The sequence below is a fragment of the Metopolophium dirhodum genome, chromosome 8 (assembly GCF_019925205.1).
Source record: "Metopolophium dirhodum isolate CAU chromosome 8, ASM1992520v1, whole genome shotgun sequence".
NCBI classification, from domain to species: domain Eukaryota; kingdom Metazoa; phylum Arthropoda; class Insecta; order Hemiptera; family Aphididae; genus Metopolophium; species Metopolophium dirhodum.
Window position 1 is genome coordinate 23,033,335 of NC_083567.1, and position 27,257 is coordinate 23,060,591.

Below are 27,257 nucleotides of genomic sequence, written 5' to 3' on the forward strand. Positions count from 1 at the left end.
CCTAAAAGTTTGATAATAGGTCAATTCACTTTAATATCAAAATTCAAAACTGACAGTACCCTATTAAAACTAGCGAACAAAAATTTGATATGTAGTAAGTGTGATATGTTTAATTATAATTATATAAATGGCCGAAAACGTATTAATAAGAGAGAAGTTGATACCAAGAGTGGATGATATTTAGTTGAGATCTATGGTGTGATAGAGATGGACAAATTGAGAAGCAAATGTTGAAATTTTCAATATGCCCCATCACGGTTAGGTAAGGAACCATACAACTATATAAGCAATTATTGAGTCCCAATTTGAAGGAGTAGTGTAGTGTGGTAGTAAGTTATAACCAAACTTGAGTAAGAATGTTTTTTAATACTGTTCTATATCCAGAAGTGTAGGACTCTGGGATGTTATCACAACGCAGCGTCCACAATTTCTGTATGAATTAGCCGTGTAGAGGGCTGATTATAAGGGCACCTCTGAAGAACAGAGTATATAGGTATAACATTGATGTTGTATATTGTTGATGACTTAATGTTATAAATGTATAAAATGTACAAGTATTAATTCCTAGGATCTTCAATAATATTATTCTAGATTATTATCTAAAATTTTCGGAATCGTAATAAATTACATTTATTTTTTTTATTTTTCTCAAATACCCTAGTCCCTAGGTTTTGTCATATATTCTACATTCATAACTTATTTTAATAAAGTAAAAATATTAAGTTACTTCATAGACATTACATTTAAAAAGTAATTTTGTTACAATTGCATTAATTTAAATAAAACATAATAAAATGACTGCAAAAGTAATTTCTACATTAAGTAGTTTGCATTATGTAACTACCCAACATTGAGTTTAAGTTAGTTCCGATTTGAATGATTTGGTATGAAAGTATATTGAATACTTTGACCCCTATGTTATATAGCAGTTCAAAACATTAAAATATTAATGTTTATTTGATAAACAAAGCAAATTTCAAATAAAATAATTAACCAATTACCATTCACTTATAATTATTATGTTATGTTCAATAATTAATTATCTGTATAAATTCTTATCATATCCTGCGTTGATGCTGGTAATTTAGTAACTGGACATCTAGAATTTACTCCCACGAGATGTTTATGTAAGCACTTGTAACAGTATACAAACCTAAGCATAACAATTTAAAATGTAAGACAAAAATCATAAAACAACATTAAAAAATAATTGAAAAAATGGTACAATAAATTATAATTTGTCAATGAACAAATAAATATTACCAATACCTTGGCTATACTATAGAGCAGCTGTAACTGTGGTATGCAGAAGGCAATATGGTGGTACACATATTGTATTGGTAGTAAGTAAAATTGATAAATTATTATTTTATTAATGTTTATTTATAATGAATCTAATATTATTTTATGTTAAGTGTAAATATCTACTAAATATACTATAAATGTGCCTAAATTATTTAGTATTGTTTAAAAGGTGGGCAGTACAGCTTTTATGTACATTAGGTACCCGTGTAGGCCACTATAATAGTATAATGGATGTGATACATTTAAATTAAATGATATAAAATTACTGTATACAAAAAAATGAATCTGAGCAAATAAATTCTATCAGTTTTACAAATCATATTTTTAATTACAACAAATTATACTTTGTTTAAACATCTAATTTTGTCCAAATTTTAACTCAAAATATTCTTAAAAGAAAACTGTATATATATACTTTTTATATTTTTTGGTTACAATATGAAAAATCATTCAGAAACTAAATTTTTAAAAAATCAATATTTTATTTATAAAAATAACATTTAATTTAAAAACTAACCATAAGTCAATAAGACCATAATTAATTTAATTTATATATTAATATTCAACCAAATATTCCATAACCAACTATACACATAACAATATATAAGTATTTATGTATAGACAGTATAGTATATTGTGTATAGACGTTTTATGTTAAAATCAAAATTAAATTGGAAATATAAAAATATCATGTATCATGATACTTTTTTTTTAGAATCTTGCCCAACCTTGATTACTAGAATTAATTATAGTTCATAATAATATTAAGAATTTGAGAAACGATTAACAACTACCTTTAACCATCAAGTTCATTTAAGAATTAATGTGTAACGGTAACCTTTTTTAAAAAAAAACTGGTCAATTCAACAAAACCGATAAATCTAAAAATTAACGTGATATAATAATTTTATATTTTTTTTTTTTGGAAATTGTATTCTTTTTTTTTATTAATAGTTTTATTTACAAGATAATAAATGTCATGTAATAATAAGTATGATTAAAGATGGTATACTGTCTGTAGCCGCGATAATAAGTAATAAGCACCAATCGTAGATATACTAAGTATAATTCATTGGTACATACATATTATATTATTATAAAACATATTAGATAATTATTATTTATTTTATTGTAATTGACGCCGCTTGATTAACACTTTTCCATAAACTATTTTTCAAATGATGGTTATGGATAATTTACTAATTTAATTTAAATTTATCATAGCTTCAAATGACAAAATATAGCCTTAGGTTAGGTTTAGATTGTCCTGAATCATTTTATAAAGTGAATATTTGTTTTGTGTAAATTAAAGTAAAACTAACATTTTTAGAGAAAATGTTGGTAACCGGTAATCAATTACCACTAATTATATAAGTCCCTACAACCAGTAAACACTTAAAAAAAATTTTTTTGGGTCCTAACGGACTCGGTAACTGAATTTTTCATATGCCCTGTATTAAAATGTATTCAAATAAAAAATATTACAATAGCATACCCAGATACAGTAAGTGCAGTTGGCATTTTTCTTTCATTTTCACATATAGGACACTTATTAGTGTTTCTGACTGAAATATACATATCATTTTCCTGTAATTTTTTATTTAATATAATTATTATTAATTCAACACAAAGTATAACATAGGCCTATTAACCTATATCAATAGGTCTATGAAGTATAGCCATGATATAAACAACATGGTATGATCGTAACCTTATGATGGTCAGATAGTTTTAGTAGGCACATGTCGTGCATACCATAAGTCAATATATAGATAATATGGGTAGATAAATAACTTGCGAGGAACCAAACCAAAACCGAATTTTTACAAAATGTGTACCATGTTGTTTATTTCATAAGCATAGTAATAAATTAGATTATTGTTAAACATACCTTCGGAGGATTAGGTATAGGATAGGCAATAAATTTTGATTGTAAATTTTCAGAGTGCCACCAATTTAAAAACTGCATAAAAAATGCACCTAACTCCAAGGAATGAGATAATCCATACAATAAATAATTTTTAATTGATTCTTTGATACTGAAAATTAGTAAATTTATTATCAAAATGCACATAACATGTAAAATACAAGAAAATAAAAAATAATATTAAACTGTAAATATACTTTGTCTCATATATTTTGCGGTGGCAACAATGATACTGCCTGTGTTTAACGCGTAATTGTTACACTATTGAGAACGTTACTTTTTTATTCCAACAACTGAACAACCACCTAACTTGTGTTTTCTAACTTTCTAAGGTAAAAACAAAAATGGTAGAGTGATTTTTCCTGGCTGCAACCAATCATAGGAAACAAAAGCTGATAACAAAAATCATTCTCAATTACCTCTCAGGTTGGGTCTGAGATCTAGACAAAAATCGGTTATGGCTTCCGGTTACTCTTATATGAGACAAAGTATAGAAACTCATTTTTATTTGTCGTACTTATCAAAATATTAAGTTCCTATTTAATTTACCTTAATTGAGCAAGCGATTCATTATTTGAAGATTCAATATTCTTATAAGTTAATACCATTCCTGCCATAGTTAATAAAGGCGAATGTGATTGACTGGATCCATTAATATATTTTATATAGTATGTTAAACGTAATGCTTCCCAACATGTATGCACAATTTTATTTAATGTTATAAATACTTTCTAAAAAATAAAAATATATGTATTAGTATAAGATATAAATGATTCAATAAACTATCACAGTATCACATACCTATAAATTATATTAAATCATTAACATTTCCTGACTTGTAAAAAATACTAATAATATTAATATTATAACTATAAAACTATTGTTAATAATGTGAAGTGTAATTAAAAATTAAAAAATTAATTTTTAATTTTAACAAGATACATTATACCTACATGTTATGTTATCCAATATTTACATAATTAAAATAACAATCTATATATTCTATTCAAGTTAAGAACCATACTTTGCCGACCAGTTTTTGTTGTGCAACAGTCAGTTAAGACTCAAGACTAAAGATCCAATTAAATTAATTATATAAATAAATAATATTTGATTACATGTTTTAGCTGCAATTTATACTTCATTTGTAATTTATCGATATACATATCGCATTTGTTTCGTAGATAAGGTACACAAACCACTAAAGCTAAGCCCAAATACAACTGATTAATGTCAGGTTTAGAATTGGTTATACTAGAAACTCTAGTTAAATCATAAAAGTTTTCAGAGAATGTTCCTCCTAAAACACACAGTATAATAATTTAAAACTTAAGAATAATATTGTGTTACCGTTATAAAGGATTTTCTTACCATATTTCTTTAAATATTGATACTGACATACAGTATTAAGTGCTAGAAATACTTCATCAAAATATTTGTCTAGCCATTCCAATTTACCAGGATTTTTATTAGTAATATACTATACAAATATTAAAGTAAAATGTGATTAGGTATATGATTCTTTAAGACATAAATAGAACTCACATGAACAATTTTTTTTAATGCTGGATAAATTGTTGACGATAGATTTTCTTGTGCGATTACTTCAAAAATTGAAGGTCGACTTATAATAGTTGTTGTATGATGAGCGGCTTTTTCAGCCATTACGAAAATATTTTACTGTTCAAATATTTTCCCAAATAATTTTGTTTATTTATCATTAACAAATCATTATAAAAATCAATTTTTAGAGTAACAACTATTCTAGGGTAAATAGTATTCTTGATTTACCAAATAATTAAAATTAGAATATTCATCCTACAACAGAAACTGAAATAATATTCTTAATAATCAATTTAATGATTTACTAATGGATAACAGTTCACTAAAGTTTAAATTTGTAAATCTATTTTCAATTGTTATAAGTTATATAATTGTTGTATTAAATCATCGAACAGAAATATTCAAATATGCTGCTTAAAAGTTAAATTACTTGCTATAAAATATGTTAATTATTATTATTATAGTTAAGAAAATTATTAAATTTTGAAATACACTACAGAGTACAGAGTTCATCACAAATCACAATCACGATTCACATTTCAGTATTTCACGCGGCCCACAATATCAACAATATGTAACTGCTTATCATTACCGTTATTATCAATTCTAGTCATCGTCAGCTGCAGCTCTTTCCCTCCATAATAACTATTCTGTTTGTGATTATAATTCCCCTGTTCTGAATTTCTGATCATTGACACATCCTATATATATCACAGAATATTAGAATAAGTTTCATTAAATTTATTCTGTGGACCAATGCCGTAGTCAGGGGGGGGGGGGGGGGCACTGGGAGCTGATTCACAGACCACAGACCGTCTCCGCTCAGATTCGTTTTTCGTATACAATGATATATAATTGAATTCAAATTTAACACCATCCATTACAATTTACAGTGGCCCACTGGCCCATATGTAAGTTGTAACATACTGTACAGTAGGGCGGTATCCACCTTTTTTTGGTTTAACTTCCAGTCTATAAAACTGGGAAAGTCACCCTAGGGTGTATAATTTAGTTATATGTTGCCTTATACTATTAATTATAATAAATACTTTCTCAATTTTTTTATTTGGCGCAATATGGAAAAAGATTGGCCACCCCTGCCTTATAGTACAGGAACAGAATAACGTACAGGTGTCCTCATTGAGTAGGTTATTGATAACACTAGCCCACTGAATGTGTTGAATGTAACTAAATTATTTGATACGAAAAAAAGTTTATTTGGGTCTAGTACTCTAGTATAATAGTTTTACCACGGCGTTCAAATAGTTAATCCCCTAAGTGGTGGATTTCAACATTTTTCTGGGGGGGGGAGCCTAAAAATAACATATATTTCAAAGGTACCTATCAGTGCTCGAATTGGGGGGTGCGCAGAGGGACGCTCCTCCTCTACTATTTTTATTTTGCGTACCCCAACTATTTTTTTTTTACTTGGACGGAGGAGGGGGGAATGGTACAAACTAATGCCTAAAATCATTTTTATAAAAATGTGGAGTGGATCTAAATTGTTGTTAAACATAAACATACCTAATGAATTTTAAATTTTTTAGTTTAAAGATATTTTTCATCTTTTCAATGGTTTTGACTAGTGTTCATTCTTTTTGACTCGCGATCCACTGTTTTTCAGTTTTTGTAACAATATTTTCACGACTCGTGTCAACTTTGTAGGCCATGAAAGAAAAAAGACTCTGGCTGCTATAGTTTTGCGTAATTTCCCATGCATAAGTGTGCCCAAAACATTTCCAAAAAGTTCCACTAAACAAGTTAGGGATCACAAGTAAGCTAATTTTATTGATTTTCTATGTCACTATGTCAGTAGACATTTTAACTGTCATTATATCTACTGTAAAATATGGTTCTTCAATTCATTCATAACTTATTCGAATTCATAATTTATAATTTTATAAACTTATTTTTTTTTTAACAAAAAAATCCTGTCACGACCCATTTTTATAGATCACGCGACCCACCATTTGAATACCACTTTTTTAGACTTCCTACTATAATACCATGCTAATTTTTTTTATTATAGTTTGTTTATATTATATCACTCTTGTTCTTTGCCTAGTTTAGTAGTTCGCAGATATTATGTACCTACAATAAACTATTGTATTTCAAAATATCTGTGGACTAGTGTTCACAATTGACATAGGTATGCATCTGAAGCACAAATTATAATTACTAAGATATGATCACTGATAATTATAATTTTTTATTTCCTACCGAAATATGTACCTAAGTATTATTTTTATCAATATACATTTCGAAAAATAAGTTGAATATAAAATATAAATCCATATTCACTTACATGTTATATAGGCACATATTATAGTTAAATATATTATATTTGAAAATGTAGAATAGAATAAAGTAAAAATTAGGAATTTGTTAAGGGAGGTGTGGGGGCAAAGCTCCCCACGAGTCTGCGTTAAGTAATTTTGCACTTGGAACGCAGTTTATAAATTGATGGATAACCTAACCTAACCTAACCTATTATTTTCATTTTTATAAACGATTAATTGTTGAAAAATTAAAAATAAATATTTAACAATATATTATTTCAGTATATTTGAAATAGGTATATAATTAACCTTATATTAATATATTATACTACTATGTATACATATAATATAAATATAATCTAAATATTTATGGTGTCTGAGGGGTCCTGCAGTACCCGGAGGAACCCTCCTCCCCACGTAAATCCACCACTGAATCCCCTACACATAGTATCTTAATAGTTATTCTTAACAGGTGACAAATAATGTGAATACGTCTAGTTTATTACAATACAACCTATTAAACATAAAAAAGTCGTCTATTTTCTGCTTTGTTTGACACTTTAATAGTATTTTTGAATTACTATAATAATTTTTTGTACACCTTGTTTTGTTTTAAACATTTTTGATGAACTAACACCTTGTTGTTTTATCGATTTTCGTTGTGCTCAGATATTCTAGTATTTGATTGTGCATAAAATATTGAATATAATATTTATCAAACATTTATAACTATACGTTTATACCAGTTTCGCTAAGAGAATGTGGTTACTTCGAGCATACGACTGGAACCAAGTTGTGTGGTTTTTAGTAGTTGAGGAGTGGTACGACGCGATTTGGATTTGTGCAAGCAGTAGCGAGTATGTAGGATTTTTTTCAAGGGGGGGATGTATACATTTTAATAGACATTCTGCATACACATATTAATTTATAAATTCAGTGTTGGGTAAGTTACTTTTAAAAAGTTACTTTACTTGTTACTTAGAGATAAATATAATTATGTTACTTTACTCGTTACTCAAATAAAATTACTTTACTTTTCAAATAGAAAAGTAACTCATTACTATCTTGTTACAAAAAAATAAATATTTTTTTAAAATTTTTTGGCAATTATCATTCTATAGGCAATAATGTAACTTTTTATAGAAATACATTACCTATAGTAAAAAGGAATAATTTGAAAAATATGTGCAAAAAAAATATGTACAGTTAATACATATTCACATAACAATAGTATTATAGTAATTACTTATGAGTTATGACTAATAAAAAATAGTACTAATTAATTGTACTAATAAATATATAATACCTTCACTGACCGTTTTAAATTCCATGATCTAGTTAATCAGGGAATCAAACTAAATGTAAAATTAAAATCGAATAACGATATCGATTTAATTCAGCCGTAAATAGTCTCACAAATCTAATTCAATCCGTGGCTTCCAACCAGTCCATCCTAGTTTTCTACAATTATACTAATTCCAAAGCAAGGCAAACCCCTCGAATCTCTATCTTTTTACAGACCGATTAGCTTGCTCCTTTTTTTTGCCAAAGTTTTAGAAAGACTCTTACTCAAACGCATTCTTCCTTTTATCAATACAAATAATATATTACCGGACAACCAGTTTGGTTTTCGCATCAAGCATTCTACCATTCATCAAGTTCACAGGGTTGTTGATGCGATTACTTTTGCGTTGGAAATGCTATTTAAACTGCTATTTAAACTTAAGAAATGTATACCCCCAACTTATTACATTCTCATTAAATCTTATCTTGAAGACCTATTCTAGTATAGCAAGTATTAGAGCCAGCATCCCGCAAGGAAGAATTCTCAACCCAGTTATGTTCAATATTTATACTTTGGACCAACCTACTATACCAAATACCTTAGTGGCGGACTATGCAGATGACAAAGCAATAATATCAACTAGCGCAGACACTGTTTTAGCTTCCACTTATGTTCAAAATCATCTCTCTCAAATGGAGGATTGGTAGACAGGAAATGGCATATTCTTATTGTGCTTCAGGGTATAGATTGTATATTTCTTATAAAAATTAAAAAAAAGGTGGGTAAGTGGATGTCGCTCTGCTGTACAGTAGGTTACGAGTTCAATGATATAATACAATTGTATAAGAAAAACAATTCTGAGCGAAAACAGTCAGTCAGCCTATGATATTACCAAGTATATTTGATGATATTATTGTGAATAAAGTAATTTATATATAACCTACAGTATTTACGTGGAACCTTGTTTTAAATTTTCAATCCTTAGCTATAAAAGTTGAACATTTTATAAATTTTTAACTACAAAATAATTATTAAATTTGATCATTTTTGTCAAAATTTGAACTTTAATTGCTTATAAAAAAAATTGTGCCTATGTATTTTCAATGTTTTTTAATTGCTATTGTAACAATATATCAGGAGCCTTGCATTAAATTTTCACGCTTTTTTACCCAACAAATACAATTTTATTGATATGTATAGAAAAAAAAACTAAAAATATTGAAAACTGACAATGTCCATAAACAGATCAAAAAGAGTCAAAATATTTTCAAAATTGTATGGTGTATAGAAAATGCTAATATAAACATTCAGTCAAAATGTCATGTACCTACGGTCATTTGTTTTAAAGTTGCACCCAAAACCAAAATCGATTTTCTCGAAAACAGATTTTGGGTATAAATTCCCGTTGAAAGAAACGCGTTACTTTCGTTACGTTACTAGCCAACAATACATTTATTATACTCATATTATTATGTACATGTTGACGTTGTACTGTGTACAACATTTGGGGAATGGAAAAAAAGTCTCGGGGAAAAAAAGTGGAAGACCAGCAAAAATTTGAATGATCAATAACTAGAATAGTTAATATTTTCCATTTATACGAATTATCATTTTCATAAAACTAGTTTTATTTGAATCTTCATTTTTGTATTAGACTTGATACACAAAACACAAAAGTTTGAATCTTTATTTGCGCCTATATATGATGACGATTATATTCAATTTATATTTGGACAAATACGATTTCAAACTTTGTCGATTCACGATCATGTTAATTAAAAAATGTATCGTTTACCATCAATGTTATTTCAACCTAGTATAATTTTTAAAGCATAACAATTATAATCAATGCATATTTAAACAAATAACATTTCAAACTTTGTCGATTAATAACTATGTTAATTACAATGCTTCTCGTTTAAAAAATATGTAACTCAAAAAAATTATGAATCAATGCAGTATTTTTCAAACTTTTGCGATGCGTTCAAAAAAGTCTCAGGGCAAAAAAAGTTCATAAAATTATTAAAATAATTTTTAAAAGTGACAGCGATAACAATTTATATACAATTAGTATAACTAGGATTTTTAAAATTATGCAATATATTTTTTTCTTATTCTGTATAAATGTTCCTGACAAGTCATCTAACTTAGTGATATATAAATGTATAATATTTTAATAATATTATAGACTAAGATTGAATGAGATATTTTTTTTTATAATTTTATTATTATTAGCTATTATTTTTGTTTTATCTGTTTTGTATTTAGTAGTTACCTATTATATGATTACATAATTATTAGATATTATCTTTAGAAAACAGACTTTTTACCACCAAGACTTTTCTCCCTCGAGACTTTTTTTCCCCGAGATTTTGTTTCTTACCATCACAAAATTTAGTCTCCAAGGCGGATATGACTTTCTCTCAGTGAACGAAGTGTGGATATTTTTGGTGAGTTAAGATGTATTTTGGACAATGTTGAACACTGGCGCAGTAATGTACCTATTTTGCCTATATAATACGCCGGACAATACAATTCGTTTGCGCGATGTACGTTCTATATAAAACAATTTATTTTATCTATAATCACAAAACCATAATAATGCTTACAAAAAAAACATGACAACATTTTTTGGCTACACTGACAAAACAATGAGATATATTTTAAGGTTACAATTCATACTGACAATAATTTAATTTTGATAATATTAAATCACAGAATATGTTATGAAATTTCGTATACTTATTCTGTGATTAAATTTTCAAAATACTGACAGTAAACTGTAGCAAATAGCAATAGTACTATTGACTATAAATAATACCATAAATTATTAAAATTAACTCTAGGTATTCAGTAGGTTGACCAGTAGTCTGCAGTTCATATTCTACGTTCGCAATTTCACATGTTAAGCGTGTTCGAACTTCGACGTTAATTCTTTATTATGATTCATGATCCATGGACGTAAGACGTTCATACTTTTGTTGTTTTAATAATTATTATTCTTTATAGTCTTTACTATTTTTTAGTCTTACATATAATATTGTAATAATTATATAAATAATTTAATAGTATGAAAGTATATACTATTGAAAAATAATGACTTCATTTAAAAAATCATTTGTGAAACCGTTTGCTCGTCCCAGTGAGTTATATACTGTCGAAGACTCTTATTGGAAAAAACTTGCTGTAAGTACTTATCTATTAAATGTTTAAACACGTTTTTATATTTTATTGATTTTAATTAATTTTTAGAGCCCTGTATTGGTCAAAGAATTTGGTCCCATAGACTATGTACATTTTTCACGACGTGCACCTTATCATTTTGCAATTTCATGTTCTGCTCGAGTCAGTATTTCTTTCAATAAATTATCAATTTAAAGTTAACATTTAAATAATGTAATTTATTTTTAGGTCCAAGTTTATAACCCTGTTACAAAAGTAGTAACTAAAAACCTTAATAAATTTAAAGAAGCTGCCTATGGTGCAACATTTCGTTCAGATGGCCAGTTATTATGTGCTGGTGGCGAGGAATCTGTTGTGAGATTATTTGAAGTTAATACAAAGTCTATGTTGAGACAGTTCAGAGGGCATAAAGCGTTAGTATATTTTATTATTCTAACATTTTTTTTGTTTATTTTTTAAAGTTCAATTTTATTGGTTTAGTGCTGTTCACCGTACATATTTCACAAGAGACGGACATCATATTGCAAGCTTTTCAGATGACAAAACTGTTTCATTATGGGATATAAGTAGTCAACAAATCAGTGGACATTATGAAGGATATCATAAAGTAATTATTACAAACTTTTTTTTATATTTAGATTTCTAAAATTAAATGTTTGCATGGTATCCAAAGGCCATAATTAAAAACTAAATATTATTGAATATTTGGTACTTTTGGGTTATCGTGACTACCAACAATAGTATTAGTACATAAATAGACCGGGTTGTTCACTAGCTCACTTGGAGAATTTAATTCGAAAACATCCCTTAACTTGTTATTCAAAATCTTTTGGATAGGTCTCTGAGTAACTTAACTTTACCTCTCGAGACCTACCTAAAGTGGTTTTAAATTACAAGTCAAGGTATGTTTTCGATTTAAATTGTCCGAGCAAGTAACCTCGCTGGGTATGTATTATGTACTATGTTTGAAATCGCAATAACAAAAAAGTACTGATTATTTTTCTATAAGTTACTTTCCTAACAATTGTACTGTGCCACATCAGAATTATTCTAAGGTATAATAAACATATTGTGCAGGAGGAAATAAGAATCCACTAAACTTAATCTTCACTGATTATAGAAAAGTATGTAGTATTCACATTTATAATAAATTAATTTAATATTCCTTCCTACCATTAATTTTTGATTTATCTTAAAAGTTTTATTCCCTTTTGAAGTAATAATAAAACATGATTAATTATATTATGATGTAGGTAGATCAATTATAATGTCTAATTAAATCATGTTAAAGTTTTAATAGGCATGGTACATCAATTTAACTAAAAAATAAATATATATATATATAATATATATTATATTTAACTCTCAATATTTGATACAGTAGACATTTTATTCCAGTAAAAGTAATTAACATGCCAAAAATGTATGGTAACAAATTAATATATTTCATTAACAAATAAAGGTTGTCATAATGTTGTCAATAAAATGTAATTGTATTTTTTTTCTTTAGGACTATATTAGAGCAGGATGTGTTTCTCCAGTTTCTGAAAATATAGTTGTTTCTGGTGGCTATGACAAACAAATTAATATGTTCGATTCAAGAACTAAATCAGTAACTATGTCAGTTGACCACGAGTCACCTGTAGAAAGCTTAATATTTTTACCTTCTGGCAGCTTACTTATATCTGCTGGTAATATACACATTTTTATTTATTTAACATGTATGGTATTTTCTTTTATTAATGTTTGAAATAAGTTAAAGGTTGGAAGTTATAAATAAAGTTTTATTTATTTTGATATTTATTATTAAATATGTTTTAGGTGGTACTGAGGTTCGTATATGGGATGTTTTAGCTGGTAAATTGTTGGCTAAACTCACTCAAAACCATAAGACTGTAACTGCGTTATGCTTAGCTAAGCAAGGTACATCCATAGTAACTGCCTCATTGGACAAACATGTTAAGATTTACAACGTATCAACATTCCAACTGTCACATGATATTACGTATCCAAGTGCAGTACTTAGTATTGATATAAGTGTTAGTATCTCACCTTGTTAAATAGAATATGAATTGAATTTAACTTTTCCACTATACTGTAACTAAGGTTTAATCAAAAGTAATTTTTCCTTGCGACTAATAACAGTTATCTGACTCCTGGGATCCCCAATTTTTTTTATTAAATTGTGATGACAAATTCTCATAGTTTTTAAATATTGTTCCACTTGTTTAGTGGTATTTTTTTTTAAAACAGAAGTTCCATTAAAATAATTGTTCAATTGTGAAATGTGAACTTTTGTTTGATTTAAAGTTGTAAAAAAGAAAATGCAATTATCATAACTATTCAAATGATTCATCTTTGACATTTAGCATTTCTAGAAGAACGTGAGGGATGTGTATGGTGAGCAAAAGAGTGGGACACCTATAATTGATAATGGCAACAACAGCATTTGACGATTACTGATAAGTGATTTCATATCAAAATTTTCCTATTGAACCTAAACTAATTTATGAAATTTGACAATACTAAATAGTAAATTATAATTAGTTCATTATAATTTTGTAAATTCTAACCATTCCCAATTTGGCTGTCAGAAATATTTCTTTATTTATAGTAAATATAAGTAAAGGTTAATTTGATTCATATTTATTGATATTGAACTTTAGACTTATTTTAACTAACCTTTTGTTAGATACTAACTATTTTTTTTATAGAAGTTGAATTCTTAATTACTGTAGATCATTGAATCGAATAGCCAACCACAAAACAATATTTCTAATTTCTATTACTTATCTGTTATGATTATTAATTGTTTCAATCATTTTTATAAATTTATACAATTTATCATGTATTTTTCCATCTCAACATTTCCTTTTTGTAAATAATAAAACAGATATTTTCCATATATCTATGAAAATCATTTTATAAACTTGATAGTTAGTTAACAAAATATTATTTGAATTTTGTGTATATATTTTAGAGAGATGACAAAACAATTGTAGCTGGAACTGTGGATGGAATTGTGAACATAACTAAACGTGACACATCAGTGAAACATAACAATGAAAATAAAAAGAGGCATGCTAGAGCTGCAGCAATTGTCCAATCCGATGGTATTGATATGAGTGTCCCAATGATGCAACCTGATCAGATGAGCAAATTTGATACCGCTTTAAGGAAATTTAATTATAGGCAAGCATTAGATTTAGTTTTGGTTCATGCGGTTGCATTCAAGAAACCCCATATAACAGTTTATGTGTTTGATGAATTATGCAGGTAAATATGTAAATTATTTCACTACTTTTATTAGTATCAATTTGGTTTATATTTAAAACTCAATCAACTAATTTACTATTAATATTTATGTTTAAATACATAGCTTGTTTATTTATTTTGAAAAGCCCTTCTTGAATTTATATTTTATATTAAACAATTCACTTTTTAATTAATTGTGTGGAGTGATTATCAATTAATAATTATTATATTTTAAATAAATATTTATTTTTTATTTTCAGGAGAAATGGCTTAGAGCATGCAATATCTGGTAGAAATTCAAAACAATTAGCATTTTTATTAAATTTTATTGTTCGATATATTGGAGTTAGAAAATTATCTAAAACATTGACACATGTTGCTTCAACAGTTATTGGTGAGTACATTATGTTTTGTTAATCACATTTTTGATACGTATACATATCATTAAGTTAAATACAAAAACAATTTATAATATTTAGTGGCAGTGGTGGTTGTATTTTGTTTAGTAAGGCAAATTAATACAATATATCACAATTAGTGAAGTATTGCTGTAAAAAAAATTGTGGATATACGCTTTTTTCAAGAAATTAAGTAACAGTAAAAAGTACTAGAAACCTTTAAATAAAGTTTAAGAAAAAAGTCTTCACTTAAAATCATTTTTCTACTTTTTCTATACAATGATTTTATATTATTGAATTTAAATTTACACATCCATTACAATGACCCACTACACCTAATGCACATCAATGCTTAATCACCTTTTTTATATTTTTTGCATATATTTTAAACACTTATAAATTAATTTAATTTAATTTAAAAAATTGTATTCATGTAAATTATTATTGTTATGTTCCAGATTGTTATTGGGATTCATTTGATACTTGCACCCTTGAAGTTCGTGCACTGCTGACAAAATTACATACTGTTGTTGAAAATGAAATATTACTAACTAAGAGATTGTTAGCTATTGATGGGTTAGTTAAAATGTTACTTATTAGTTCTGAAGTATTACCTGATGTTTCTCAGACCACAAAACTTGATAATAAAATTGTTGTTAACAATTAACTTTAAGTGGTTTTTATTTGTATTTTAATTTTATCAATAAATTAAATACAGCTAATTTTACTTCAGACAAATATATACACCAACTTACAGTTTGAAATTCTAATAATATTTTTGATTAAGTACTTAAAGTACTTTATACAACTGAAAATAATAGATTTTTAACTGGTCTATTTTACATTTATGGAAAGTCTCGAGTATTTTGTATTGCGATACATTATTAGCCCATGATTGAGTATATTATTAAACTTTTTCATCAAAAAATATTCAATACATTAAAAAGATACTATAAAACATTGATTTTTTTCTAAAGACTTACAATTTTTATTAATAGGAATTAGCATTTAATTAGACATATTAAATTCTTCATTATTGTTATTGTGATTAGTGTTGAATGTTATTATTGATATCGATATCATAAATTGGTCCCACATGACTTATATACTCGGCAAATATTTGTCACTTGTTATACTGAACGAGTCAAAAGAGTAGAGACTATACCTCGTTATAGGAAGTATTTATTATTTAATCATAAAGCATAACAATTATTTTAATGCACCATGTCACTCATGATTTTACATCTATTGTAGCAATTTATTACCGGGTCAGTAGTTTTTACCCACCCTCACCCTAAACAGATTGAGGCATATTACAGTGTCTCATCTAAATTTGTGTATACCAAATATTTTCAGTATGCCAGTATCTATAAATTACATGGCTGAAAGAAAAAATAAAACTTGTTTATCCCATATTTATTTTTGATGGGACTTTTTTAAAATTTGAATAACTGCTGGCTATTATTATTATAATTTGATATTAATATAACATAATACAATTTTTAAATTATATATGTTAAAATAATAAAATAAAATATTATGTAATTTTTTATTATTACTTATTGGTTATTATTTATTAGCTATATAAACTATACACCCGTAGGTGAATATATTAAAATGTTTGTACTACGGATAATAAATAATAATCCTTAAATATGGTTTTACCAAAATATAAGCTATATATAATTTTAGATTTAGTAGGTACATCATATAAGTCATTAAAAAAACATTACATTTTAGATTCTGAGCAGAGCGAAGAATGTATTGATTTTACAATGATGTGGTTTTTTATTATTTTTTTTCTGTCCGTCTTCCCTTTTAAGTAAAAGTGATTAGATTTTCTTCTACAGTATCTTTCCTAATAGGAAAGTAAATCTAGTTGCCAGTTGATACTTGGGGGGGGGGGGTATCTCCTGGTATATGGTATAAGGATAGTATAGGTATCAAAATGTAATACCTGTAAAACCTGGTAACTGGGACATTTCTTTAGTCCCGATTCAAATACAACACAATGAATGTAAACTCCGTCAAATCAGAAACTTCGTTAAGACGGAAAAATTGGACGGCCCCAAGTCATTCTGTCAAAGAAAAGTTTTACTGTAATTGAAATATATATTTTTTTTTACTTATTTAAAAAATATTAACAAAAATAATAATACATGTATTTTGCATAAATGAAAAACAACTTCACATTGAAATATTTTGGTTAACAATGGATACAATTATATAATAATTAATGATTTTTAACTTAGACAATAGGAAATTAAACAATAAATATTTGTTATCAGTACATTTACTTAAGAAATTAATTAAACTACTGTCAATTATTTATGTTCACACATTATACATAGTGTTTAACACTGTTAATAATAAATTATATTTTTGTATTCATTTAATTTAATGAAAACATAAGTTAATATGTATTTATTAAAATTACCCTTGTTTTCTATCCCTTCACCCCTAAATACTAGGGTATCAAGCACAGAATATTAATATCAAAGGTGTCTTAAATATCTTAAATCTAGAAAAATAAATTCTTAATGACTATTGATCATACATTTTCCATCAGTGTAATGGCATCATACATTTTTATCTATTTAAATTTTAAAACATTTTGTCAAAAATGTATTTTTACCATTTAATGTTTCTTTATATTATAACGTTCCAACAATGTTCCCATTGCACATTTAATATATAATACAAAAACACATGATGAACTACTCGTCAAAGAATATTAGGTATTTTTCGTCTAGAATGCCAAACAGAAAATTTATTGTAGGCAGTATGTAACATTAAATTTAAATGATTTGTGAGCTGATTTAATTGACCATGATTAATAATTATTTGGTCTTCAAAAGGCTTGATTTTGGCGTTTTGAAATTTTTGTAAGGAATCATGAGTTTTCATTAGCTTTTCTTCTAACGCAGGAGTTGTTACAGGAAAACATGACCAAAAATGTCTTAATAGTTCTCCTAAAGAAATGTACAACTGTCGCAAATCTTTTTCAACTGTAACTGGTACCAACTGTGCTAATGAAGCAGATTCATCACTGATTCCTTTCATTAAACTTCCGCCCGGTGTAAGTAAACCAAGAGTATTGACAGCTGCACTAGGTTCAATAACTTGATTTGAAGTTGTCTTGCTCCATTCATAAACATCATAAATAATACTCTTTTGCACTTCCCTTGCTTTAGAAAGTTTGGAGGTAGTATTATCATGCTTATGTTCTCTTGTTAAACAATTAACATAACTTTCTACTCTAGATAATTTCAATTTCTTTTGATTATTATCCAAAGTTTCCACTTCTGGATTTAGATCTTCATAGTCATTTTTCTCTTGAATTCTCAACCTCTTCAATGCGGTATCTGGTGTGCCATTTATATGAGATGAATTAGATGGCACTTTTAAGTCATTTCCATTAGGTATAGAATTTAAATTAGATTTTTCACAGGTTTTAAGAACCATCATTGAATGTTGATTAAACCTTTTAATTATATTTTCATGTACAATATTTGCCATGGAAGATTTTTCTTCAGATATAGAATTTATATTATCATCAGATCCATCATCTTCAATTGACCCAACATAACAATCTGTATTATTTTTAGATAAATCTTTAATTTCATTTTTGAATAAATTATCGTCTAATTTGGCACAATCATTAAATAAATCTTTTGCACTTCCTGTGGTAATACGGTCTTTATGAAAATAATGTGACTCTAGGAACTTTTGCCAAAATTCTGATTCTGTTAATTGATGTGGTACATATTCTAGATGTTTTTGCCGAACTGCTGGATATGTCTTAAAGATACATTGTATGGTATCATTAGATAAATTGAATTTTTTTGTACCATCACTTTTGACTGTAACGTTGGTAAGAAAATTATTAGGTACACCGGTTTTTTGAGTAATTACTTTGGATTGAGTAGCTAAATGGTAAGGGACATGCTGCGACCAAAATTCTTCAGATGTTATGACGTGGGTAATGACTAGGTCTTGATATAATTGAAAGAGCATACGATTTTCACCAAGAATACGGCTTTTTTCACCAAATTCTTTGTTTGCTTGTTTTTGATATTTTGGCAGTAATTGTTGTATTAAGTCTTTAACTCGATTTCTATCTCGCATGGCTTCACTCCTAATAAAAAAATTCATAATTTAAGTTACCACACACCTAGATTAATCATTATAATAAATTTAAAATTAATATTAGAAATAAGACTAATATATATTTAATCTTTTTTGATATTTTCTTTTACTTTCTAAAAATTAGTAAATCAATAATCTTATTATTTCAAAATTGTACCTCTCAGAGTTAGTAAATTGAAATAGTGAAATTGTTTCGTCGTGAAACACCAACTGCAATTGCACTTTGTTTTTGAACTCTGATGATATTTTTTGCATTTTAATATCTCTATAATGGTGGCTAATAGCTACAGTATCGCTAGAATTGAGGATAAATGCAACATGTTGGCTCATCACATACAATGTCCCATCGCCTTTCTTATGCCGTACTGGCCCCACTTGAAGGAGCACATCTTCTGACGATGTCATTATTACAGCTAATGGGGATCAAAAATTATTTAGTAATTACAAACAATTCTAACGATATTGTCGAAATAATTTGGAACATACAATTGTACCGAAATATACTTGATGTCCTGAAGATCTGATGAGATTATAATGTATTTAACATTATAAAGTTTAACATTTATCAGAAACTCTTGATCGGGGTGAAAATTTTAGGTGTTTGTATATATATAAAAAATAGAATACGTCCGGACAGGGAAAGTGGATATTCTAACAAACCACAAAATAAAAAACGTTCAAGTCGGTTCGAGACTTCGAGTAACGATGAATTTACTTATTTTGAGAATTATAAAAAAAATTTAAATAAAATAACAAAATTCTCTGGCATTAAAAACCAACCTCAAAAAAAAATTGAATATTAAAAAAAAAACAAACCAGGGACAACTTAACGCCAACAGTGTAGCCACGTTAAGAGAATACTATGATATAATATGCCATATTATTATACCTCCACCATCGTACAACAACACCAGACAGCTTATCACTGGCGACCGCGGTTACCCCGTATAATAATATTACGCCAATATGAGTTACCCCGCCGGTAGCGTCGTTGTCGCCACTACTTTGCTTAGCAATTATAGTCCACTCCGGTCGGTGGGCGGTCCCCCATCGGCCGTCCGCCAGTTCACCAGTCCGCCCTCGTCAACCGCGGTGTGTCTGTCTATAGTGTCGACTCTTCCGTCTTCGTGCGACCGATCTCTTTGCCCGTCCGTCGGTCAATCAGTCAGTCCGCCCGTCGTCACCACCGCGGTTGTCCGATACGTATTGCGCGCGACGGTAGGCAGCGGGGTGTTTGTTCTTGTAGTACGCCGCTAAACTCTAAAGGCCCTTTTCCCTTCCAAAGTTCCACCCACTACAACTGACGCCAACGTTTTCCGACCGGTCGTCGCGTCGATATTATTATAATTAAAAAATATTAAATAGGTATCGCACCGCCGCCGAGCCGCCGAGGTATAAATTAAAAAAAGGGTAGGTGCCCAAAATCATCGCCACCGTCACTTGTTGAATGCCGTGATTTCGTTCCTTTTTGTACATCCATCTGCGGTGACGACGATGGACTCTAACAGCACCAGTACGTCTTAGACCGTGACATATGGGAAAATCTTTTTCGACCACCGCTCGTGCTCACTCACGACAACGATGGGACCCCGAAGCCCGAGTGGTGTCGAACAAAACATGCCCATAATAATAATACCATTGATTTTAGAATATACTAAAATATTCTATAAAATATAAGTATATTCTAAAATCAATGATAATACTAATATCATACAAAGTACCTATAAGGGGTTTGAAAAGTGTAGAAATCCGAAATGGATATAGGTGGATATATGGACCCAATATGCGTGTATAAAACATTGTATAATATATACGTATTTACGGTCACATAAATTTGCACTTTTTGAACACCTTGCATTATGTATGCTTAGAACGTTTGCCAACATATGGGAGTGTAGAATTTTTTTTCTGTTTTTTTCAGGTAAAAAGTTCAAGGAGCAACTCATCAAAAATGTGAAGAAAGAGGTACGTAAATATATATAATATATAAAATGCTCGTTATTATTGAAGTAATATAATATACATATATATATATTTATAAATTATAGACACATAAAATTGAGCATAAAATGAATACAGTCGTACACATATTTCAGTATTAAAGTTCGTGCCTCATGAATTTGCGTAATAGGGATCGTTATAAAGTTCAACTTTCGACCCTCGCAAAATTAATATTGTTTATAATTTCTGTTATGGTTGAAAGCATTAAAAAGTATAAGTAATTCGTGTTTACTTCTATTTTTTTTTTGCGCAACAGTATATCGATGCCGCCATCCGCCCGACGCCCGTATACCAATATTATAATGTTTCAAATATAATCACAATATAATTTACATTTCACATTATCAGTTTTTCGCAGTGGTGATATCGTATACATAACCATTAACAAGCAATGAGCTAGTAGTCTCTAGTTGACAAAAGAATTATCCTGTAAACTTTTTAAATTTTTATTTTGGCAGCTTTTTACGAAAATATCACACTGTCCGCTGGAAATAAAATTGTTGTGTAAAATATACATATATCTTATACTACTATTAGTACATAGTACTTACATAATAGTGAAAACTGAAAATCATTTAACTTATTACTCTGGCTTCGTTAAGAATTTTAGATATAGTTATATTATAGATCACATTCAACCTATATATAGGCACCCTGCAGTTTAAAAATTTAACTGTGTCATACAAATATTTATTTATACATCATAAAAAAATTATATTTGATGTAGAAATAATTTTCGTTTTTATTTAAACAAATAACTACGTTTTTGGTAGGTATCATGTATCATATTATAATATACATATAATACGCCATGCCGCTATATATACACGCAGTCGTGCAAATATACGCACATACTTATTATTTGTATCAGGTGTATATAGTCTCCCACCATATTTGCATGTTGTATAATATATATATTATACTAATTTATATACTAACAAATTGGCAGGGGTGAAAACATATAATTTATTCATACAGGTACAATTTACAATTATTAATTACCTACCTGCTGAATTGGTTAAATGGGTATAAAATATTTTTATAAAATAATAAGTTAGGTACTGTAGATAAACCTAGAATATAGATACCTTGATAGATACAAACTAAATATTATGTAATAATTAAAATAGTAGAAATGTAATAACTTCACATTTTTAAGTAAATTCAATATTATTATTATCTACTATTAGGTATAATACTATAATATATTAGAGAGAAAAATAAACAAATTTAATTGAGAATAGTTTATTTATACACAAATCGTTTGAAGGAAGTATTTACCCGTTTATGGCACTACCTATTTTAATAATTAGCATAATTAGATAAAATATTTATTTAATTTTGAGATTATTAGAATTTTAGGTCATATATCTAGTAGGTCAAGACACCATTTGTGTTTAATACTTTAATACGTTTTGTCAGATTACTAGAAATTTCTGCAGGGGCTGCTAGATTTTTTACAAGGGGGTTTAAGTGGTTAAACTGCTGTAGTGCTGTAAAAAGTTTGTATAATGTACTTAATATAGTCTTGATTCTTCTTGGATCGATTTCATCTTAAAATCAAAATCGTTTGGGTATTTATTAATTTTCTTTGTGCAATATTTTGGAATTTGATTTGTTTTGTGAAATTTTTTTTTTGGCATAGACCGTTCAGGTTTATCACTGCAATCACCACTCCTCTCCATCTGTCACTGTCTGTAGCTATCTCTTCATCGTTAAAATATGTTCCCAACATAGTAAGGTATTTATGGACTCTGTGTTCTGTTAATCCATCGTTCTCTTGGACGATCCAGCGGTCTTTCTCTTCAGTATCTATTTGGTGACTTGCCCGATTATCTGTTCATACGTGAATCCCATTTAAATCCCGCCATACGTATCCTGCCCAGCTTATCTTTTGACTTTTCATCGTACCTATACTATGTACGAATCCTCTAACATACTTATAACTTCTTTAATATTTCGTCCGTACTCTCCCTTATTTTGGTATCTCCTGGGGCCAAAAATGTACCGTAACACCTTTTTCTCCGGGTGTATCATTATTTTATCCCTAGTAGTTAATTTGGATCTATTTGATTTAAAAATACAATGAGGAAAGAGTTACATTCAAGACATAGAGAAAATTTAAAGAGAAGCATAAACATTTCATATAAGAAACACATGTCATGAAAAACAGATACAGACCAAGAACGGATATCCTGAAATAATCGGACGGCACACTAATTGCAAATAAAAGCGAAATATAGCTGAACAATTTAGAGGAAAGTTTGAGACTATATTCTAGGCTGGTGGGATTTTCAGTATTTTAGAATAAGTACCTGCAGTATGCCGTGAATCAGTAATTACCGTTGTTATCTAAAACATCATAGATACCGGTAGTAAACAAATACCGGATATCGGTTACTACATTTATTATTTATTATTTTTATATAAACGTAATGAAATAATATAATAACACTATTTTTTTTTACTTTTTTTTGGTTGGGCTTCGCCCACTGAGGTCATTAGCCTGTGGAACTGTGGGGGAGGGTATTGTAGGTTTTGAACATAATATGTGTGTTTGTTTAGGCAGAATTTTTTAGTGAGCATACGTAGGTGACTGCCCGAAGAAAAATGCCGCCCGTGGCTGAGTTCGAACCGGCGACGGTGCACGTCGCAGCCGACGCCTTAGTCCGCTCGGCCACTCCGTTTCCCAATAACCTTATTCTAGGTTGAAAATTTGTAAACACTAATATCGAAGATACCGGTAGTAAACAAATACCGTATATACCGATATCAACATTTGAAATACCGCCAGCTCTACTATATTCTATTTAAACCAGGACAAGGAGAGTCTATAGAACAACGCATGCTGACACTGCTGCAGACAGTACTACAGTAGACATGCTGACAACCGATAAATGAACCAACAATAGAAGAAAAAATTAGCTATTGAAATGCTAAAAAATGGTAAATCACCTGGAAAAACGGTGACTAAACAATTTGAAGAAAATGTTAAAAGAGCATTGAGAGAAGATAAAGTACCCAAAGCTTCGAATCTGTCAGTCTTGTGCCCTATCTACAAAAAAGAGTGAACTGAAATTATATAGGCGTCTTACTAGTTGCTACTTACTAGAGACATCATAAAAGTAGTATCAAACGTTATTTTTAATGAACTCAAGTCATATGGAGACTATAGTTGGAGAAGACCAGGAAGGTTTCAGACAAGGAAATTCTACGGTTAATCAAATACATACTGTAAAAAAATAATGGGAAAATGCTACGACGAAAATTCAACCAGAAATTATTGATGTTTTTAGTTATATTCACTATTATGTACACGGTAGATACACTGTAACACAACTAAATTCACAAATTCACAAAATACTGAAGTTGAAAATTGAAGAATTAATTAGACTACTTATCGTGTACAGACACAAAAAAAATTGTATTATTTAAAAATTTAAAAATAAAAAAACACTTGCAGTAAAATCAATACATTATACATTCATCGCTCCGCTCAGAATCTAAAATGAGGGAAAGTGGGTATCGCTTTACTGCGTGTGGGTCACTGTAATGGATCTATTGAATTTGAATTAAATGATTTATTATTATTAAAAATCATGATTCTGAGCAAAGATGGTCTATAAACCTATATTACTAATATTATACTATATTTTATGATATTATAAACTATTATTGTTATTAAGAGGACGCTACACGCCCGCATGTGTTGTCTCCGTGTTACAATTATTGTAAAACATAGCAAGAACTATTTTGCGCAGGTAAGAACCACTCAGGCTGTATTCCAAGCTAAACAACCAAATTTTCACGCTATTAATAGATGAGAACATTTACTGTGCATTGTAAAACGTAGTTATTTTATTTTCAATATCAAAACTACCAAAAAAGTTAATGAATTTTGAAAAACTCAAAAATAATGAATTTTTCGACATTAAGAACTTTTTTTGTATTTGTGATATCGACAAATTAATTTTACTATGTTTTACATTTGTAAGACAGAGACAACACAAGCGGGTGTAGCGTCATATTAAAATAATTTATTGCCAAAAACATTGAATTTGTAATTAATTTCGTTGTGTGTATCTTGATTTTTCAATTATTTATTGACAATTAATATATTTCGCTTGGTCAAAATACTTAAAAATGTAATATAGTACAAGGTAAATATTATATAATATATAATAATATTATTATTATTATTATTATTTAATACTAATAAGTTATTATTAGTGTAATTTCAAAAAAAAATTTAGCTTAAATTCACATTAATTTTTTATGAGTGTCTTAAGATCTACATCGATTTTGAGTTAGAAATTCGTAAATAATTTTCTATTTATCTCAAAGATTTAAAAAATTAATAAACATTCTTCATAAGTTTTCCTACCTTAAACAGAAAAAAAAGTTTACTGGAAAGTCAAATCAATTATTTATGAGCGTTTGAAGTTCAAAATTGTACCTACGTCGTATTGGGTATTCACCCGTAAATTAAGTATTTTTCCTTAATCGATTTTTTATATTTTTTTATAATTCAAAAAATTAATAACCATAGGTAATGTAGGTATATATTATCATTTTCTATAGGTCGGTACACTATACAATTTTCAAATATTTTGACTCTTTTTGAGTTATTTATAGATATTTGTACTTGGATGTTTTAGATGAATGTATTGATTTTACAATGATGAGTGTTTTTTTTTGTGTCTGTCATCACCTTTTAGGACAGTATAAGTGCTTGGATTTTCTTCAACAGTAACTTTTCTGATAGGAAAGTGAATCTAGTTGGTACTTTGGGGGGTCAAAAGTAAAAATTTCCCAGTAGTTTACAAAAGCAACGTGAAAAATTAAGGAAAAACGGGAATTTTTACGCAACATTTTTGGTGCAACTCTAAACAAATGATCGTATGTACATGAAATTTTGACTGAATGTTTATATAAGCATTTTCTATTCACTATAACATTTTCCAAATGTTTTGACTTATTTTGAGCTGTTTACGGACATTTTCAGTTTCCATTTTTTTTAGTTTTTTTTTTCTATAAATATCAATACAATTTTATTTGTTGGTTAAAAAAGCTTGAAAATTTAATAGAAGGCTCCTAGGTTATTGTTTCAAAGACAGATGAAAAAAATAGTAAAAATCCTTAGTCACAGTTTTTATTTATAAGCATTTAAAGTTAAAATCTTGACAAAACACGGAAAAATCACGAAAATTAGCAAATTATTTTGAGTTGAGAATTCATAAATATTTTCTTTTTAAATCTAAGATTTTAAAATGTAATATAAGTTTGTCTACCTTTATCAAAAAAAAAAATGTCCACAAGAAAGTCAAATTAAATTTTTATGAGCGTTTGAAATTCATATTTTTACAACATTTGATATTCATTCGATTTATCATGTAACGATTTTCTTATTTTGTTGTAATTAAAAAACGTATGACTGTAGATACTTGAAAATGTCACTGAATGTTTGTATTAGCACATGTTCAACTTTTATAGCTAAGGATTTAAAATTGAAAACAAGGCTCCGCGTAAAATGTGCAGTTTCTTGATATCTCTCCCAAGACTGGCCACAGCACTTGTGGCCGCGTCAAACTACCGTATTACTAATAGTAAAATTAATTAATTCAATAGCGCAATTATATCATAATGTTTACTTAGTAATTTATACTGATTCAATTTAGTTTAGGTCTTCGCTCAGAATTGTTTGTTTGTATGCAATAGTATATCATAAATATTTATCATTGAATTGACATTGAAGTATTTAACACATAGGTATACATTACAGTGACTTACTCAATTACTCAATGACGAGGTACACTCGACACCTACTTACATCAAAGTGGTTATACCTACTTTCCCCCTTTTTAAATTCTGAACCCCCCTCCACCAAAAATGTAACTATATATTTGATTTGC

General features: G+C 28.3%; 4 protein-coding genes across 8 annotated transcripts in view; 2 read left to right on the top strand and 2 right to left on the bottom strand.

Moving 5' to 3' along the window:
- Window positions 1-620: 620 nt before the first annotated feature.
- Window positions 621-5,309, bottom strand: LOC132949917 (peroxisome assembly protein 12-A). The gene is made up of 7 exons (XM_061021039.1): window positions 4,778-5,309; window positions 4,604-4,712; window positions 4,351-4,532; window positions 3,782-3,963; window positions 3,197-3,344; window positions 2,801-2,892; window positions 621-1,153 (listed from the first exon to the last, which is right to left on the bottom strand). The coding sequence occupies exons 1-7, from the start codon at window positions 4,895-4,897 to the stop codon at window positions 1,036-1,038; spliced, it is 951 nt and encodes a 316-aa protein (XP_060877022.1). The 5' UTR covers window positions 4,898-5,309; the 3' UTR covers window positions 621-1,035.
- A 5,771-nt stretch (window positions 5,310-11,080) lies between these two features.
- On the top strand, window positions 11,081-16,667 carry LOC132950582 (U3 small nucleolar RNA-associated protein 15 homolog). 2 transcript variants are annotated; one of them, XM_061022096.1, is made up of 10 exons: window positions 11,081-11,320; window positions 11,386-11,545; window positions 11,612-11,704; window positions 11,771-11,955; window positions 12,023-12,149; window positions 13,053-13,233; window positions 13,364-13,581; window positions 14,523-14,818; window positions 15,058-15,191; window positions 15,654-16,667. In XM_061022096.1, the coding sequence occupies exons 2-10, from the start codon at window positions 11,456-11,458 to the stop codon at window positions 15,860-15,862; spliced, it is 1,533 nt and encodes a 510-aa protein (XP_060878079.1). In that variant the 5' UTR covers window positions 11,081-11,320; window positions 11,386-11,455; the 3' UTR covers window positions 15,863-16,667. The 2 variants fall into 2 exon arrangements, with proteins under 2 accessions (XP_060878079.1, XP_060878078.1); XM_061022095.1 differs by having other exon boundaries at window positions 11,081-11,545.
- Window positions 16,668-17,361: 694 nt separating this feature from the next.
- On the bottom strand, window positions 17,362-20,118 carry LOC132950581 (general transcription factor IIH subunit 1). The gene is made up of 3 exons (XM_061022094.1): window positions 19,831-20,118; window positions 19,502-19,757; window positions 17,362-19,333 (listed from the first exon to the last, which is right to left on the bottom strand). Exons 2-3 carry the CDS (start codon window positions 19,747-19,749, stop codon window positions 17,920-17,922), a joined length of 1,662 nt encoding a protein of 553 aa, XP_060878077.1. The 5' UTR covers window positions 19,750-19,757; window positions 19,831-20,118; the 3' UTR covers window positions 17,362-17,919.
- Window positions 20,119-20,371: 253 nt separating this feature from the next.
- Window positions 20,372-27,257, top strand: part of LOC132950875 (small G protein signaling modulator 2-like) — a 35,038-nt gene continuing 28,152 nt past the window's right edge. For all 4 annotated transcript variants that reach the window (XM_061022472.1, XM_061022473.1, XM_061022475.1 and 1 more), the window contains exons 1-2: window positions 20,372-20,857; window positions 21,266-21,309. In XM_061022472.1, coding sequence (XP_060878455.1) covers window positions 20,839-20,857; window positions 21,266-21,309 — 63 coding nt within the window. In that variant the 5' untranslated portion in view covers window positions 20,372-20,838. The remainder of the gene's footprint in view (window positions 20,858-21,265; window positions 21,310-27,257) is intronic.